Source organism: Nelumbo nucifera, chromosome 4 (assembly GCF_055504915.1).
Source record: "Nelumbo nucifera cultivar China Antique chromosome 4, China Antique-T2T, whole genome shotgun sequence".
NCBI classification, from domain to species: Eukaryota; Viridiplantae; Streptophyta; class Magnoliopsida; order Proteales; family Nelumbonaceae; genus Nelumbo; species Nelumbo nucifera.
The window spans coordinates 94,137,998-94,156,581 of record NC_142652.1 but is presented as its reverse complement, the minus strand read 5'-3'; the positions used below and the strand labels follow the sequence as shown (position 1 = coordinate 94,156,581).

General features: G+C 36.9%; 1 protein-coding gene across 1 annotated transcript; it reads right to left on the bottom strand.

The window, feature by feature from the left end:
• Positions 1 to 10,022: 10,022 nt before the first annotated feature.
• LOC104610308 (cytochrome P450 CYP72A616-like) lies at positions 10,023 to 18,373 on the bottom strand. Its single transcript, XM_010276868.2, has 5 exons — positions 18,041 to 18,373; positions 13,047 to 13,267; positions 11,992 to 12,236; positions 10,942 to 11,329; positions 10,023 to 10,816 (listed from the first exon to the last, which is right to left on the bottom strand). Exons 1-5 carry the CDS (start codon positions 18,312 to 18,314, stop codon positions 10,391 to 10,393), a joined length of 1,554 nt encoding a protein of 517 aa, XP_010275170.1. The 5' UTR covers positions 18,315 to 18,373; the 3' UTR covers positions 10,023 to 10,390.
• Positions 18,374 to 18,584: the final 211 nt, after the last annotated feature.

Genomic DNA, 18,584 nt, shown 5'->3' with positions numbered 1-18,584 from the left:
TAACATTTTCTTACACGTGTCGATATACTTCTAGAAGGTGATAATCAAAAATGGAAAAAGTAAATCAAAATCAATGAAAACAAATAAAAAATCCTTGTTATGATTGTTTTTTTTTAATCTTTTAGGTATGTCCTTGGAGAAATACATAATCAATTTTTGGTAGTTGGGAAGTTGGCTTAAAAGCCTTGGTGTAATTTTTTTAAAATGTCTTTTGACTTTTAGGTTTGCATCTACACAGGCTTTAGACAAGATCATGTAATCGTCAACAAATTGCAATAATGGAGCTTCAATAAAAGCATGGAAATATAAGGAAATAAGGCTATGTTTGGTTTGAAGCAAAAAGTTTCCCTTATTTTTCCTTCCTTTCCCTATTTTTTCCTTTAAACCAAACATAGCCTAAAGGATCACCTTGCATTATTCCACTTGAGAGGAGGAATCTTATCCTTGGGATGCATTGAGTAAGATTTGGTAGTTTGTAGAAGACACACACTCCTCTATACTAATCCATTTTCAAGACTAGCCCTGTGTTACCTTTTTTATTCTTCATTGTATGAAGGATTTCATGGGCCATTAAAACATTATCTAAAATAAGTCTTGATGAGGGTAGATTTGGCCCTCCAGTGAAATTGTGGCACCTCGTGACAACTAGGCAAACACCCAAGCAACAACTTACCAAGTTGGTGTCCCTCCCGGGCACCGGTCTGGCTGGCCTAGCACGACCTGCACGCGGCCTACAGGCGGCCTGCACGCGGCCCGCGTGGCCTGCGCGCGACCTGGCGCGGCCTGCGTGCGACCTAGCGCAGCCTGCGCGCGGCTTGCGCGACTTGGCCGGATCAGCCTGCCACAGGCGCCGACTTGGCAACCTGGCCCGGACACAGGCGCCGACATGGCAACCTGGCCCGAACACAAGCGTCGACCTGACATCCTGGTCCAGACACAGGCGCCGACCTGGCAACCTGGCCCGGACACCGACCCGCCAACGGACACAGGCGCCGACCTGGCAACCTGGCCCGGACACCGACCCGCCGACTGACACAGGCGCCGACCTGGCAACCTGGCCCGGACACCGACCCGCCGACTGACACAGGCGCCGACCTGGCAACCTGGCCCGGACACCGACCCGCCGACTGACACAGGCGCCGACCTGACAACCTGGCCCAGGCGCCGACCTGTCTGTCTGACACAAGCGCCAGCCTGACAACCTCGAGGAGTTCATCACCGTACCCCGATTCTGACGGGATATGACGTCTTACCGTTTGAAGGCTTTTCACCCACCTAACCCACGAGGGCACCACTATATACGGACTTCGACCCCCAAAGCCAAAGGGGAGGAAAAAGGATGGTAACCCCCGCTCTCTAGCTCTCTCATTTGTCTCCAAGCCCTCTGTAATCAGAATGCTAACATAGGCATCGGAGATCCCCCGCCGGGAAAATACCCCCGGGTCCTCTGATTCAGTTCTCGCAGGTCCCTCAGCTCCCGCCGCCTACAAAGGAGAGAAAATCACCTCACTCGGAGGGTAGTCAGGTTGCGCTGCACCAGGGAGCTCCACCATCCTCTAAGTTGTAGGCCGCCTAGGAGCAAGTCAAGTGACGAGTCCACCAGGCAGTTCGCCACCAGGCAGCGCGCCACCAGGCAGTTCGCCATCAGGCAGTTTGCCATTAGGCAGTTCACCATCAGGCAGTTTGCCACCAGGGAGTTCACCACCAGGCAGTTCGCCACCAGGCAGTTTGCCACCAGGCAGTTCGCCACCAGGTAGTTCGCCACCAGGCAGTTCGCCACCAGGCAGTTCGCCACCAGGCAGTTCGCCACCAGGCAGTTCGCCACCAGGCAGTTCGCCACCAGGCAGTTCGCCACTAGGGAGTTCGCCACCAGGCAGTTTGCCACCAGGCAGTTCACCACCAGGCAGTTTGCCACCAGGCAGTTCACCACCAGGCAGTTCGCCACCCGGCAGTTCGTCACCAAGTAGCTCTCCACTAGGGAGCTCGCCACCGGGCAGTTCGCCACCAAGCAGTTCTCCCCCAGGGAGTTCGCCACCAAATAGCTCATCACCAAGGCACGTCACCACCGAGTCAAACAACGAGGTACTTAGCCAAAAAAATTATACATCACAAAAAATGATATGTGACCAAAAACGGTTACATCGAGTCTTATTGGAGCAAAAGGCAATTAAAACGGAGAAATTATTTTTCCTAACATTGGTTGTATCCCATTCACAAGAATGTTTACTATTAATTTGTAAATGACATCATACATGCTTATATGCCTTTAAGTTCTCAAACTTTACCAGTTTGGTATTCTTATCTCCATTTTGAAGTCGTGTTATTGTAGATTGTTGTGCCTACTAGACTTCTTAATTTTCTAAAACACTATTTAATTAATCTTTGTTAAGGGATTAATTTTTCCTTCTTCTCCAAGATTAATTCTCTTTTCTACTTAATTTGCTGGTCCAGTTGGACTTCCTTCATCATGTCCAACAGATTTTTTCTTTGAAAAATTACCAAAATTGTTTCTATTCCAATTTTTAATTGTTTTTTTATTTTTTGCTACTTCTCTTGTCTTGGTTGACTTGGCATGAATTTGTAATCCTCTAGAACTTCTAAAAACTCATTGTCGTTTCCTGGAGCAACGACACCACATCAGAAAAAATGGTGCTCCAGGAAACGGGCATTTGTTTAGAACCATTTTTCCATAAAAAACGGTGCTCCAAGCCAAATCTCGAAAATCGAGAAACCATAGCTTGGAGCAACGCCAAATTTGGTGTTTCCTGGAGCTGCAGCTCGTTGCTGCCAATAGGACAGTGATGTGGCACTAGATAATGGGTACTAGTGCTGAAAACGTTTCCTTGAGGAATGGTACCAAACAGAAAAGGTTGTTGTTGCTCCAGGAAACGTCTTACCTGGCAGCAACGATTCCAAACAAAAATAAAGACACCAAAAACAGTTCTCCAAGCCACATATCAGCAACACCGTTTTCTGAGAAAGTGGTGCTGCAACTGCAGCATCAATGCCAAACATATACTTGAATCACTACAAGAAATATGACCTTTAGCTACGGACAAAACCGTGGCTAAAGGTAAAAAAACCGTAGCCTATGTCCGCGTGGCTATAGCCTACAGATATGGTTCAACTAATCCGTGGCTATAACCCATCTATAGCTACGGTATCTGTCTATAGCTACAGTTTTTAAATTATCCGTGGTTATATATCCAAATCTATAACCACAGATTTTTATAAAACCAGAACAATAATTCTTCTATTTATAGCTACGGTTTGCTACAAAACCGTAGCTAAATTACTAACCTATAACCACGTTTTTTTGCTAAAATCGAAGTTAAATACTCTAACCTATAGCTACGGTTTCTTGACAAACTGTGGCTAAAAGATGAAATATATGCCAACAATTTCTTGAAAAACCATAACTAATTGTTTCAATTTATAGAAAAACAGTGGCTATATTCCAAATAAAATAGTAAAATAATGAGAATTAGGAATACCAACTTAAAGCAACACCTATTTAATCCATACATCACATAAAAATTATATAACTTCTAGCAAATACTTATATTATTATAATAATTTAATAAATGCCACATATAATTTGAATACATCTATTATTCTACAAAAAAAAAATACAATAAGGGTTAGAAAAATCTATGATGCCAGATAGACATGGTACCATAAGAGTTTTGACTAATCAAACCCATAAGAAGCTTCTGGATTCATCGATCGTTCTCCACTCATCATTTATTAAAACCCAGTCTAGTTTTTCAAGGAGCTCTCCTCTTCTCCAAGTGTACTTACTTCCTCTTTCATCCATCTCAATTTGATTAAGTTGTATATAAAATCACATAATCTATTGGCTTGAGATTTGTTAAAATTGTCACTATTTTTATCACTTCTTACTTTATTAAAGTCTCCTATCAAGCACAACAGGTTTTGGGTGTTGGTCACTAAATCTTCAATACAATTCTAAAGGAGTAGATTTGCATATTAGCCATCATTAGCTACTAAAACATTCAAAGAGACTTTCATTCTTCCATAGTAAGTTAGTAACCACAGACCACGTGAGAACCCTATAAGGTTCACTACAAAATTATCGTCATAATTAAAAAGACTTAATGAAAGGCTTTGGTTTTTGGTGGTCCCAAGCAGTTCCCCAATCTTCAAATGTGTCCATCAGAAGGGCTTTGGTAGGGGTGAATTCAAGTTGAGCCAAGCTGGATATCTAGCTATTTGAGCTCAGTTTGTCAATAATCTGTGAGGCTTGAGCTCAAATTCGAGTCAAAAGCTCGATCTTGGCTCGGCTCAAATTCAACTGTGAGACAAATGTTTTATAAAAATAAAAAATTATTTTTTATTTGATATATAAAAAATTAAGAATTATAAAAACTGGTCTTTGTTATATATAAAAATAAAAATATTATATATAAAAGCTCGATTAAACTTATGAACCTCACGAGCTGAGCTTTATCAGGCTTGAGCTTGGCTGGAAGCTTAGTTTTTACCGAACCAAATCGAGCTTTTCACAAACCAAGCTCAAAAATAAGTCAAGGGTTGCAACTATAACAACTAACCAATATTCACATTTTCGTCCTTTCTCTCCAAGTACTTTTCCTCTATGGCCACCTCATCTTCTCCTTCATTAAAGCTATCTCCCTGATCTCCTTCATCACTTTCCTTGTTCTTTGGATCTCCCTCTTCGATCGGGAATATATAGTCACTTGAGCTTCTTGAATTCTTGGCTGCCTTCTTGCACGGACTTGCATGGGTTCAATACAAGCTACACTAGCTGAAATCTTGTTGAACTTTATCTTGACACCTCGCGTAATAGCCTTGCTCATTCTACTACCTTTGGCCTCAATCCACTATGCCTTCGCTTTTCTTTTAATTTGGTTGAGCTAAATCAAACCGGCCTCCTTTCTTTCTGCCATTAGTCTTGAGAGAATTTGGAAACTTACCATTACGAAGAGTAACCTTGTCCACCCCATTTCTATTATATTCATTGGTTTTTTTATATCTCTCTTAACTTAGTGCCACACTATATGACCTTGTGCCCTAGCACTCCACACGTGGTACAAAGATTAAAGATATCCACCAATTGTGAGAGGAATTTCTAGAATAAATGGAGCCCTTAGGTTCACACTAAACACAGAGGCTCTCACAAAAATTGTTCGTTCCCACATTAGTCTGTTATGATTGAGGATCCCTTTTGATTTGTAGTTGGAATTGAAATTGAAATTTTTTGAAATCAGAATCGAAATCAAAATGATCTATTCTTATAATTTATTTGGTTCAGATAGGAATGGGAATGAGAATTAGAATAGATTCATTCAACAGTTTTTGACTATTTTTTATTTTAATTATTATTTTATATTTTTGTCAGAATGGACTGTCCATTTATCACTAGACAGTTAAACCGTCAACCCAGAACGGGATTCCATTCCCAAGAGAGGGGAATTGGGGGGGGGGGGGGGGGGGACATTTCTGTAGGAATGGGAATTAGATTCTGATTCCACATAACCAAACAGTTAGAACTGGAATGATTCATTCCAATTCTGATTCTAGACCCCTATTCACAAACCAAATGAGCCCTTAGATTCCATTTTGAAACATTTAATTGGTTAATCTAACTTGACCTAGAATACTTTGAGCCGATAGATCTCCCGTCCTATAAAAATGATCGAAGATTTGTTTTTCTCCATAAGATCCTAAATACTCTAAAACACCTAGATTTCATTTCAATTTTTATTATTGGCCAAAAACTTCAAGTCCTAGATCTATTTCTTTGACCCAACTCTAGACCCATCAGACACCACTAATGACCCTTAACCACCACCAAACACCTATCCACCAAGTATCACCACTTATCTCTCCCATTTACACCTCTATCAACGAAGATTCTATTTTAAACTCTCTTACTGGCCAATACACTCACCCACTAAAATCTTGGTGATGTAGGCACTTCTCAACCAATCAAGCCTAGCCAATTTCCTCAAGACCTTCAAAAACTCCACCATCCAGATCCTTGCCCAAGAATCCTTCATTTACCCTTCCATGAGGCAAAATTTCAATTCGATCCTACGAAACACTCAACCACAAAATCCTCGTGCATTTCCCAAACAATCAGACCTTACGAAATAACAAAATGATTTAGGACCTTCAAAAACCCCACCAAAGATTCCACTTTAAATGATTTCATTTAGCCTTTTTCAAGGAGTAATTGATGAAAGAGAAAAAACCAACACATACTAGAAATTAGGGGTGCTCACGGTTTGGTTAATCGAACCGTGGACCTATTTTTGAAACCAAACCGGTATTACTGGTTTCTGGAAAACTGGTAACCAAAATTGAATTAAAGCCAACTAATTAATTGGTTGATCAATTTAGTTTGTTGCTTTTTTTATATTTACAATACATATTATTAAAAAATATATAAATATATAATAAAATACTTGAAATATATATATATAATATTATATTTTAAATAATAAATAATATATTATATATTATAAATATATGTCTATGGGTCATTTACTAGAACACCCCCTTTAGTTTCATAAATTTACTTAAACCTACCTTATAGTTTGCATTTTGCTACAACACCCCTTATAGTTTGCAACCTATGTACTTAATCGACCTTTCATTAAGAATTATTTGTTTTGCCATATGAAAATAGTAACATGATCACCTAAACTTAGTGGAAAATGTTTAAGGGAATGGACCCTTAGTTGTTTATTCCAAAAGTACCCCTAATTGATTAGAAAATGTTCGAGAGTATGGATCCATGGTTGTTTATTCCAAAAGTACTCCTAACATTTTTTGTATAGAAAACTAAATTGATTAAATAGAGAAAAATAGAGTGGTTGTTTGTGTTTTACTAGGGGAAAAATGGTATTTTTGTTTTTAGTTTGTTTTGATTAAATTTATTTGAATGGATGTTAGTGTTAAAACTATCATTTTCCACTTTCATCTAACGGAAGGTCGATTATGTAAATTGATTGCAAACTATAGGGGATGTTTTAGTAAAACACAAACTACGGGGTAGGTTATAGTAAATTCATGACACTATAGGGGGTATTTTAGTGAATGGCCCTTTATTTATCTATAATGCATATTTATTAATTTATAATATATATAAAATATAAAATATATATAATATAAAAATATATATAATATGCATAAATATATACACCCATTCACAATTAAGCACATAGCTGATGGTAGTATTGAGAGGTATAAGATGAGGTTGGTTGCAAAACAATATACCCAGGTATATGGAATTGATTATCTATAAACCTTTTATCTAGTGGCAAAAACGAATTCCATTAAAGTTTTACTATCATTAACAATTTCATACTCTTGAGCCTTATCCAACTCGATGTAAGAAATGTCTTTTTGAATGGGGGACTTACAAGAAGAAGTTTATATGACTCTCCTATTTGGTTAAAAAAAAATATTTATATGGACTAAAGAAATCTCCAAGGGAATGGTTTGACAAGTTTAGGGATGCAATGTTGAAGTTTGGGTATTCTTATTCTCATTTTGACCATACACTTTTGATCAAAAGGAAGGGCAACTTGCTAACTACTTTGATAGCATATCTAGGTGACATTGTGGTGATAGGAAATGATGCAATCAAGATTGATCATCTAATGGTCCGTTTGGTTGTCAAGAAAGGATGGGAAATGAAGGGAAATTTATTTTCCCATTCCTGTCAATCTGTGTTTGGTTGTTGAAACCAGTTATCCCATCAAATCCATTTCCCAATGTTTAGTTGTTGAGAAAATTTTTGCAAGATTCTTCAATTTCACAATACAAGTAAAATGGCATTTGAGTGGCTACTAATCAAAATGGGAGAAGTCTGATTTATTTTTTTATCAAAAAACATAGGAATAAGAACGAAAGTTACTTCATACTTGAGAGTTGGTTGATCCAAGAACAGATTTGGAAAAGAAATTTATGTCATTAGGCCAATACCTCATGAAAATTTTTAAATACTTGTTAGACCTGCAACAAACCACTTTAGGTTTAGTAGATCTAGACAACAAACAAGGGTTTAGAGCAAAAAAATAATAATAGAAGGTGTTTAGATCTACAACAACAATAACAAGTGGGTTAGTAGATGAAGAAGACATGGGAAGAAGACAACTTCAAAGACAACGGATCGGACCTTCGCAAAGGATGAAGATGACAACTTCGAAGACAACTTTGAGCTCCTTGGACGTTAGGTGACAAACACATGGAAAGAAACGACACAAACAGAATACATCTACAACGTTACCTTTGCCGAACCAGAAGAAGACAGTGACCTGGCTCCTTACCATTTAAGGATCTAAACTCGACTAGAGGGAGAAAGAGAATGAGATTTTTAGGTGAAGAAAATACAAAACAAAATTTAAATGGCGTGAAACGGGGATGAAAGTGATGAATGGATGCCCTACCTTTGCTAGAGATGAATGTTTCAATGATCAGAGTTTTGATCATTGCAAGGGTAGGAGATGAAGGTTTCAATGCACCCTCAATAGATTTTTCTTACTCTTAGCACACTAGTTTGTTTCTCAGTGGGGTTGCACCTATTTGGTGAGACCCCATGACCCAAAGTTTGAGAAGTTACTTCTCGTCACATCTCATTCTTTCACCCAAAACAAACATGAGAAAATATGAATCTTGGGCGAATATTCCTATTTTCTCATTCCAATCGCACAAACCGAACAGACTATAAAGGAATTCCTGTATAAGGAATTTAAGATCAAGGATTTGGGAAGTTCATGCTATTTTTTGGGAATTGAAGTGGTTAGGTCAAAGAATGAAATTTTCATTTTCTAAATGAAGTATATTCTATATTCATTTTCTAAATGAAGTATTTTCATTTTCTAGTTGGCAAGTTATTATACTTATGTTTGATTAGACCAAACATATCTTATGCAATTAGTGTGGTTAGTTAGTATATGCCTGTTCCCAAGACAACCAATTTCACATGAAACACCCTGGTAGAGGAATCTTGTATGCAAACCATGGGCATATGAAGGTGATAGCATATACTAATGCAGATTGTGTTGGCTCATTGGATGATAGGAGGTTAACATTTGGTTTTTGTACCTTTTGGTGGAAACATTGTGTCTTTGAAAAGTAAGATGCAATTGGTGGTACCTAGGTATAGTAAAAAACAAAAATATAGAGTCATGGCTCATGGTATCCTTGAATTTTGTTAGATATGTTTCTTACTGGAAAATTTTGGAGTAGAAGTCGAAAAGCAGACTCTATTGTGACAACCAAGCTGCCATTACCAAAACTCATAATCCAATACAGCACAATTGAACTAAACACATAGAAGTGGACGGGCACTTTATTAGGGAGAGAGTTTTATTTGGTGAAGTGCGTCTTCCTTACATTGCCTCTCACTTACAACTAGTTGATATTCTTATAAAAGGAAGTTGGAAAGAATAAGATGGAGAATGATGTTATCAAGTTGGGTATGATTAACATCTACACCCAACTTGAGGGGAGAGTGTTTAGTTTGTGGGCTGTTTATATGACAAGCTTGTATAATGGGCTTAAGTTATGTTATCTTTCTTTTGTTTAGTTAATGGGCCCTTTAAGTATTGGGCCTATGTTAAGTTGCCATTCTTTAAGTTAAATTGTCTCTTTGTGTTGAGACCACATGTTAGGGCCGTGGGGGTGTTTTAGTCCTTATCTTATATTATTGTAATTAGAAACAAATTTATAAGAAAAAAGGAGTTTGGAGTGGCAGATAAGATCAGAAGGCCTCCCTTTCAATTTCTCTCGTTCTTCTCTTCTTGTTCTCCCTTCTTCTCTCTACAAGGTTTTTTTTTTTCCAGTTTGTTTCTATTTTTGTTTGTTATTGAGAGCTACAGTTTACAACTAACAACTTCCCATATACCACCTTGGGAAAACAAGCATAAGTTTGGTTGCACATAAAAAGAAGAAAATGAATGATTCCCTAAAGTTTCTATTTTAAGTTCATGTGGAAAGCAAATGTTTTTTTTTTAAACAAATGACACTTCTCAAAGATGTTCATCCTCTCCATTCATAAAAGAATCAAATAAATACAACAATCTAAGTAACCCGTTGAACGGATTAGATGGCTGAATAGTTCAACCACCTGGGGCCAATAGGTCACTAGTCATCCAATTGGCCAGGTCAATGACAAGTTAAGAACATTGGATACAAGAATGCAAGTGTGTGTTCCTCTATATGCTATATGGATTAGAAAAGGTACTATAACTCTTGAGAAGTTCTTAAGTTGCAAAAATAAGATAGATTAAAATCATCCAAACACCAATTCTTTTTCTTCTGAATCTCTCCTAAGATGATTCGAAATGGGGTAAAGTTATGTAATATATGTATGTATGTATTACAGTGAAAGATATCATAGTTTATGTAAGATGATTTGGGCACCATATTGAGGTTGAAGAGTTATGATAGTGTAAGGGGCATGAGCATAGGAAGGTGATAGCTCAAAAGAAAATTGTTGTAAGATCAAGGCCAATGCCATCTTTGCTTCTGTCATGGCAAAGTTCTGACCTATGCATATGCGAGGACCCCAACCAAATGGGAAGAATGATACTTGATTCTTTGTTGCCTTTGAAACTCCCGATGAAAATCTCTCTGGTTTGAATTCTTGTGCATCTTCACCCCAAAGTTCTCTACTATGGTGGATGAGAATTGTGGGCAACAATAATTCTACTCCAGGAGGCAAATAGATACCCCCTAGTTTTATCTTCTTATAAGTATGCCTGGTGAGTATAACTGCTGGTGGGTATAATCTAAGAACTTCATACAGAATCATGGTTACCTGCATGCATTAATTAATTGAAGATTATAAGAGTTCTTAAATTGCATCAACATTTGGGTCTTTCATATATTGAAGCATATTGGCAATATATAGTTTATTATAGTAAATATAGAGAAAGTACTTACAACTTTTAAATGGTTTAGCCCATCAAAATCTGGCTTGTCTTTTCCAAAGGCTTGCAAGACTTCTTCCCTTGAACGTATTTGCCACTCTGGATGCATACTCAACACAACCATGGTCCACACAAGCAAATTTGCTGTTGTTTCTTGTCCTGCAAAGTAAAATAGCTTGCATTCCTCTATCACATCATCAATGTTCATACCAAGGTTCTTTGCATTGTCATGTTCTTGAATCTCCTTAAAATTGGATTCTAGAAGTAACCCTAGTAAGTCATTTTGACTGGCCTCCCCTAACTTTATAGCCTTCTCTCTCTTGTTGATGATTCCTCTCAATAGACCTCTCACTTCTCTGTCAATTTCTTTCATCCTATTGTTCCTTTTTGTTGGTAATAAGCTGCAAAAACAAGATTACAATAATGAAGATAATTATATTTACTACCTTGGAGCTGTAACATTCCTATCTACCAAAAATAAGAGAGATGTAGCATATATATCCTTTATTTCCCATGCACAACTACATATCTGGTCCAATTGTCCTTTGTTCTAACCACCAAGAACCATGGCCAATTCAAAATTTTTTTAGAGAAAAATCCCCATGATTCTTTATAGAACCCATTTGAAAAGATAATGCCTCCATATAATCAATAAAAAAGCTAGAGGTAGATAGGGGCAAAAATATTAATTACCAAATTTTATGGAAAGAGTATAGAATTAGTAGAGAAATTAAAAAACAACATAATTAGAGAGAGATGCATGAAACCACTAAATATAGAGAGGAGTTAAAAAGGACTTTAGCACATGATCACATATTTTGTGTCCATCAATATACACCATGTTCCATGTGTTACGGTATCATACATTTAGGCTATGTTTGGTTTGAAGGAAAAGGTAGGGAAAAGAAGGGAAAAACAGCGGAACTTATACAAGGTGTGTAAAGTTTTCCCTACCTTCCCCTTCCTTTCCTTGCATTTTCCTTCAAACCAAACATAGCCTTAGAAAGTTGGATTATTGAATTAAATCAAGCAGTTGAATGCAATAGGAACACTTATATCCTACCTGTAACCTGGTATATATATGGATAGGGCAGCCTGGACAACAAGTTTGGCTTGCTCATTTTGAAGTTGAAATATTCGTCTGCCTTCATCATAGCTGCTACCAAATGCTGTCCTAGAGATAACATCTCCAGTTAAATTTTGGAACTCAGGCCATACATCCAATTCACAGCAACCTTTCAAGGCAACCAGTTTCTCCCATCTTGTGATCGTCTCAGAACAGCTTGTATAAAATGCAGGTAGCATCCTCTATTACATACACCAAACAAGAAAAGAAAAAATGTTATAATAAATACCATTCTAACATGAGAAGTTGCAATGTTCAACTAGTGGTTAATAGCAGGGGTGTCAATTGGACTGGATTTGGTCCAATCTGATCTAGTCCAATGTGAGTCAATTATAAATGGACCAGGTCCAATTGAGTCCAATGAATATTTTGGATCATTTTGGACTGGTCCAATTCAATGTCTGAACACCATCCAATTTGTTCAAATTCGTTTTGATTTAGATTTGTTTCAACCCAAACCTGGTCCATTGACACCTATATTCTATCTTATATCAATGGACCAGATATTGGCTTAATCCAACTCAATCCAATATAAATTTATTATGGATGGACCAGGTCCAATCCAATCTAATAAATATTTTGGACTGGATTGGTTCAATCCAATATGTCTTGTTGGTCCATCCAATCCGGTCCAAATTGATTTTGGACTGGATGGGATCCAATCCAAAACTAGTCCATTGACACCCTTAATAGTTAATGAGACATGTCAACCTATCACCCAATCAAGTTTTTGGATCTATTTAGCTCACAACCATTCTTGCAAAAAAAAAAAAAAAAAATAGTCAACTCAGTCAACAACATGATGACCACGTTAGAGGGTTAAGGTTAGGCATTAAAATTCTTCTTCTATTCCCTTAACAAATCACTTCTTCTTAAGTGATGCCGATAAGTTTTTTAGTGTATTTCCTCTTTTCCATGTATAACAAGTATACTTATAAATCAAATTAAGTAGAGCAAGAAAGAAGGATGGAGAAATTATTAAAAAAAAAAACCTTTAACTTCTCTATATGGAATGCAGGGTTGATGATCCTTCGGTGTTTGGCCCACTTTTCTCCCTCGTAGTTTGCAAGCCCATTTGCTAACAATTTGATGAGTTGATTTAATTTGGGCTTCTCGAAGTGTCCAAACTTGTTAGAAAGAATATCCTTTATTAGTTCTGGATGCATAATATTTACCCTGGGAGTTCTCCCAAACCACGTTACTGACATCTTACCTGCATTTTAAAATAAGTGATAGTTCAGTAGTCATGGAACTAACCGATACAACTTGTCAACCAAAAACTATATCTTCTAAGAAAAAGAAATCGGCACTGGATAAGCTATTTATCTGATGAGTACAAAACATCACTCAATCATATAGGCTGTTTTTGAAAACGATATATGCAAATAAGTGTGAATACAAATATATAGAGTGTAAAACGGTCCATATATATTGTAAAGTATGGTTAGTTTTGCATTCACAAATTTACCTTCTTACCAAATAGATTTTTAGCTGTATTGATGCAAACACACAAATTCCAATAAAGCACTAACAGATTTACTTCTTTTTTATTGATGTACTTTTATATCTTATTATCAATATAAATATGCATTGGAAAATGCAGCCTATAGGTTTTCCATGTCAAGCAATGAAGGTGTAAATGGGTGTCTTGGCCTGTATTCGGTTAGACCCATTTCTGACCCATTAGGCATTAGAAAAATACACACATCTGCTCTCAACCCAAATTGATTCGGTTTATGGGGTCTAACCCATAAGACCCAAATAATATTGAAATGCCTTTTTAGCATGGTAATTTAACAATAAGGCTGTAATGTCTCTTGCTTAATGCTACACCACCAGATAATTTTGGATATTTTATATGCACCATTTTTATTTTTTTAATGACAAAATTAATCTTGACCAAGCTAGTCTATTGGTATGTTCTATTAACTAATTTTGATATGATAAAACTACTATTGATTTAATTTTATTTCCTATTCCATGTTCACTCAACTTGCAACCCACCAACAACTCAATTTGTCCAACAACATTAATTCAAACTAGTGAATGGACGGACCTAATTTTGGAATTTTGGTTTAAGGAATGAAGTTGAATGGAGGATCATCATTATATCTTGCAAATACCATTACTTTTTTTAAACAAAAAATGTCTGACATGGGAGTGCCTAGAGATATAAAAGTGAGAATAGCATAAGTTTGAAGAAAAAGGATCAGCAAAGTGGAGGGGTCAGAGGGATATTACAATGATAAACTTTTAATTATAATATTTTCTCATCATACTTCTCTTCAAATTCTAAACACAATATTTTCTCTACTATACCCATTATATGATGGATAACAATGAGGGTGTTTGACAAGTCTTTCTGTGTTCAGAAGACCACAATGTGGTCTTTTCCCATTTAGCAATAAAAGACGGAAAGCCCAAAATATCCGTGTCCCAAAAGGTTCAAAAGCTTCAAAATGAAGTTTTTCATTTTTTTTTTTATTTGAAAATTGGACTGAATTGGCCGGTCGAACCATTTTTGGGAACTGGTCAAGCCACTGGTTCCATTTTAGCCCTGAACCATTATTTTACAAAAAATAATTAAAATGGTCAGTAAACCGTTGACCTGAACAGTCAAACCGCTAAACTGTTCGAAAGATAAGAGAGGAATTGAGACAAAATATCAGATCTGAGCTCACTGATATCTGGGAGAGAGAGATTGGAGAGAAAGAAAGAAGTTATCAGATCTCACATCTCAGATCTAAAATCAAATAATGAGAGAGATTTGAATGGACCGGAGAGAAACGCCACCCTTGCAGATCTGTTGCCACGGCCGAACATAGTCTCTTCCTCCTCCTCCTCCTCCTCCTTTCCTTCCTTTCTTTCTTTCTTTTCCTCAACTAACAGCTACCCACCTCTCTCTTTTCTCAATTTCTCATAACCTTCTACTATCTAAGGCTTAAACGCCTCAGACTGCTTGAACTGTTTGGCCCAAACAGTCAAACCACTAACCCAGAAACCGGTGGTCAAAGGAGTTACATTTCCGAATCAGTTTTTAAAATTTTGCTTTCATGTTTAAAATCTTTCATTTAACAGCCCAGTAGACCACAATAGACCAAGATACCTACCAGACGATTTTGATCTTAAGACAATTAGACCCCAAAAGCTTAATAATCCACTAGCACTAGACACTGCTTTATTTCTCTCGATCTTTATACACTAAGCATATATTAATCCACTAGACACTGATTTATTTCTCTCGATCTTCATACACTTAAAGCATATATTAATCCACTATATTAGGGTAAAATGTAAAAACCTCCCATGGGTTTCCTGACAATCATATAAACATCACCTGTGTTTTTACGTTAACAAAAACATCCCCTGTAGAATTGAAAAAATGTACAATTATCTCTCTTTAGTGATCTTCCCGATAATAACTGAAATTACAAAAATGACCTTATTACTCTCTAAGGAAAATCTAGTTTCTTTTTTTCTCCAACTCTTCCCCATTTCTATTCTATTTGCAATCTCAAATCCGCCTTTGTTTCCTCGTAAAATCATCAATCATTCTGAGCATCTTCAGTCACAAATCCAACATCTTTGATCCCTTGCCCATCAATTTTTTATTGCACCAGTTCGACAACTCATGTGTTAAAAGAAAACATGCCTGAGACGATAGAAATATGCATTATATATAAATATATATTTATAATATATAATATATTATTTATTATTTAAACTATAGTACTTTATATATATTTCTAATATTTATTATATATTATATATTATAAATAATAAAAAATCGATGAATCAAACCAATGGTTAACTGAACTGGTCAACCAGTTAAGATTTGGTTTCAATTACCGGTTTTTCATAAACTGTTAACTTCAGTTGATTTCAAAAATAAGCCCACGGTCTGAGTAACCAAATCGTGAGCACGCCTACCTTTAATAGTCCAAGCAAAATGTGGTTCAGGGTATTTTGGTAAATATACACTAGGATGGATTATCTTAAGGGTAAAACTGGTATTTAAAAAAAGAATGCATTACGTACGTCAGCGCAATTTGTTTGAAAAGATAATGGAAGGAAGGTACCTATAGATTCATTTTAAATTATAGGGGAGGTTTTTGATACAACAAAAATATAGGGGAGGTTTTTATGATTGTCAAAAAACTTAGGGAAGATTTTTATATTTCACCCAATAAATAAATAGAAAAACCTTGGAGGAATTAATGTGTGAGTTATTTTGAAGTCATCATTAAGGACATTATTGATCACCAAGAAAAAAAAAATTGGAAAATTACACTGCAGTCCACTGCAGAATTTTGAAATTATAACCTCCCATAATCTATTAATAGCCCCTCTATAAACCGCATCCTACCTGTGGATTTGTCATCAATCCACGGTCATGATTCATCCCGCCTGTACAATGGGCTAAGAATTCTGAAGTGAGCTGAACAGTCCAAAAAAATTAAGAGAAGTACGAACAGGCCCAATGCAAACTTCTAAATTCCACTGTAGATCTATAAACATTCAAAACGTCAAAAACCCCACTCTATACACCAATGCCCACCCGTGAATTGGCATCAATTCCGTGCTGGCACCTGCCCCAACTGTACTTTGGGCCTAAAAATTCTAACCCTAGGCTGAACCGTCATTCTCCCAAAAAATTTGACTAGATATCTTTATGAGCAGCTAAGCTTAAGGCTTCAACAACTTTTTTCAGGCTGGCGTTCAAGCTGAATATGTATCCTTCAGTGCATTGTTATTTCAAAGAACAAAGCACAAAAAAGAAATGGAAAAATACGGACAGGCCTGATGCAGATTTCTGAATTCCACTGCAAATTTATAAACATTCAAAATGTCAAAAACCCACACTCTATGCACCCATACCCATCCATGAATTAGCATCAATTCCGAGCTGGCACCTACCCTGAATGTACTATGAGCCTAATAATTCTGACCCTGGGCTGAACCGTCATTCTCCCAAAAAAAAAATTCCCTTGAAGAGATTGAAAGGCTTTTTGTCAAGGGACTAACTCCACATGCATCCCCCTAATGCTACACTAACTCACTAAAACACCTTGCTATTATAGGGGCCGAAGCAGCAGCATTACCACATACAGAATATTAGGAAAAATTAACAAAGAAATTAAAAAAAAAAAGATATTATATTGTCCCAAAGATTTAGGGATGCAATTAGAGGGGAAAGTTGTTCAATGAGATTTTAGTTTTTATTGACCAAAATATTTATATTTTTTTCAGATTTATGTGGGGTTCATAAAAAAAATTATTTTCATTGAGTAAGTGGTAACTTATCTCCAAGGTGGATAAATAATTTTCCTACTAGGAGATATTTACCAAAACTTTGGTGGAACGAAATTACCCCTTTAATAATGGCTTTTTATGGTTAAAATGGTAATTGTCTTATTTATCTAGAAAATAAAAGAACATGGATAAATACACTTGCCCATATAAATATTTCTCAAAAAACACTTACCTGGGTAAGTGACTTCCCAAAAAACGAACTGAGCCTTTATACTACTTTGGACGTACACTCCTTCAAATTTTGACAAATGCCCAACCTGAGCCCATCTAAGTTGAACCCCTACCCTAAAGATGGAGGTATAATGTTGCTATACCCTTTGTTGGACTCAAGATGGGGACCATAAGTTTCCCATAGTAAAGTGAATTATTGAATAACGATAACTAGCTTAACATCTTAATAACATAAGTTTCCCATCCAACAGTAGTTCCAAAGGACTGCCCATCTAACCCTATCACTCTCGGATCAATACCATTACAAATAAGAAAAATATAGGCTCAGTTTGAAAGAATACAAATATGTACAGTAGAAATACATACAAAATATAAGGCTTTAGACCGTATTTGTACTACTTGCAAACTGAGCGAAAATAACTAAAACTCACAATTAAATTAATTAAACTTTACCAACTGATACCAATGAAACGATCTGAAATTGTAAATTTGTAACACTTACCATAGGTTTTGATGGTTTGATGAGTGAAGGGAACAACACGGGGCACAATATTGTGAGAGAGGTTCATGGGCCTGGACCATGCTTCCTTCCTCATCCTCAGCTCGTCTTTCAGGTTTCCAGAAAGCAGTCTGTGTGGTGGGCCCTTGAGGCCCTGCTCCCTCAGGTTCCTCTCCAGCTTCATGGGCTTCCACCAAATTGAATACACCACACTCCAGATCCATGACAGTATCAGAACAGGGAATGCCAGGATTACAACAATCAAAAGCTCCGCCATATGAAGTTATAAACCCAAAACACACACACACGCAGAACAGAGAGAGAGAGAGATATGATGCTGGCAATGGCCTCCGAGGCTCTAAATAGAGCAAGGGAAAGAAAATTACGTCTTTACTTGCCACAATAATTATTTTGAAAATATGAAGGACAAATATTTGTGGGCCCCATGATCTTTCATGGAGGTGGATGGTGACTGGTGGGGAAAGCAATTTTTCCACAGGATTTGTCCCTATGGGGTGTGGATGAGAATGATTTTTCTCTGCAGAGA

Bases quoted from the DNA above. Each gene is read 5' to 3' on its own strand.
- LOC104610308 (XM_010276868.2), bottom strand. From the start codon at position 18,314: ATGGCGGAGCTTTTGATTGTTGTAATCCTGGCATTCCCTGTTCTGATA. The intron at 13,268-18,040 runs GTAAGTGTTACA...TTTAAAATGCAG, and splicing joins TCAAACCATCAAAACCTATG to GTAAGATGTCAGTAACGTGG. The intron at 12,237-13,046 runs GTTTTTTTTTTT...TGTATGTAATAG, and splicing joins TCCATATAGAGAAGTTAAAG to AGGATGCTACCTGCATTTTA.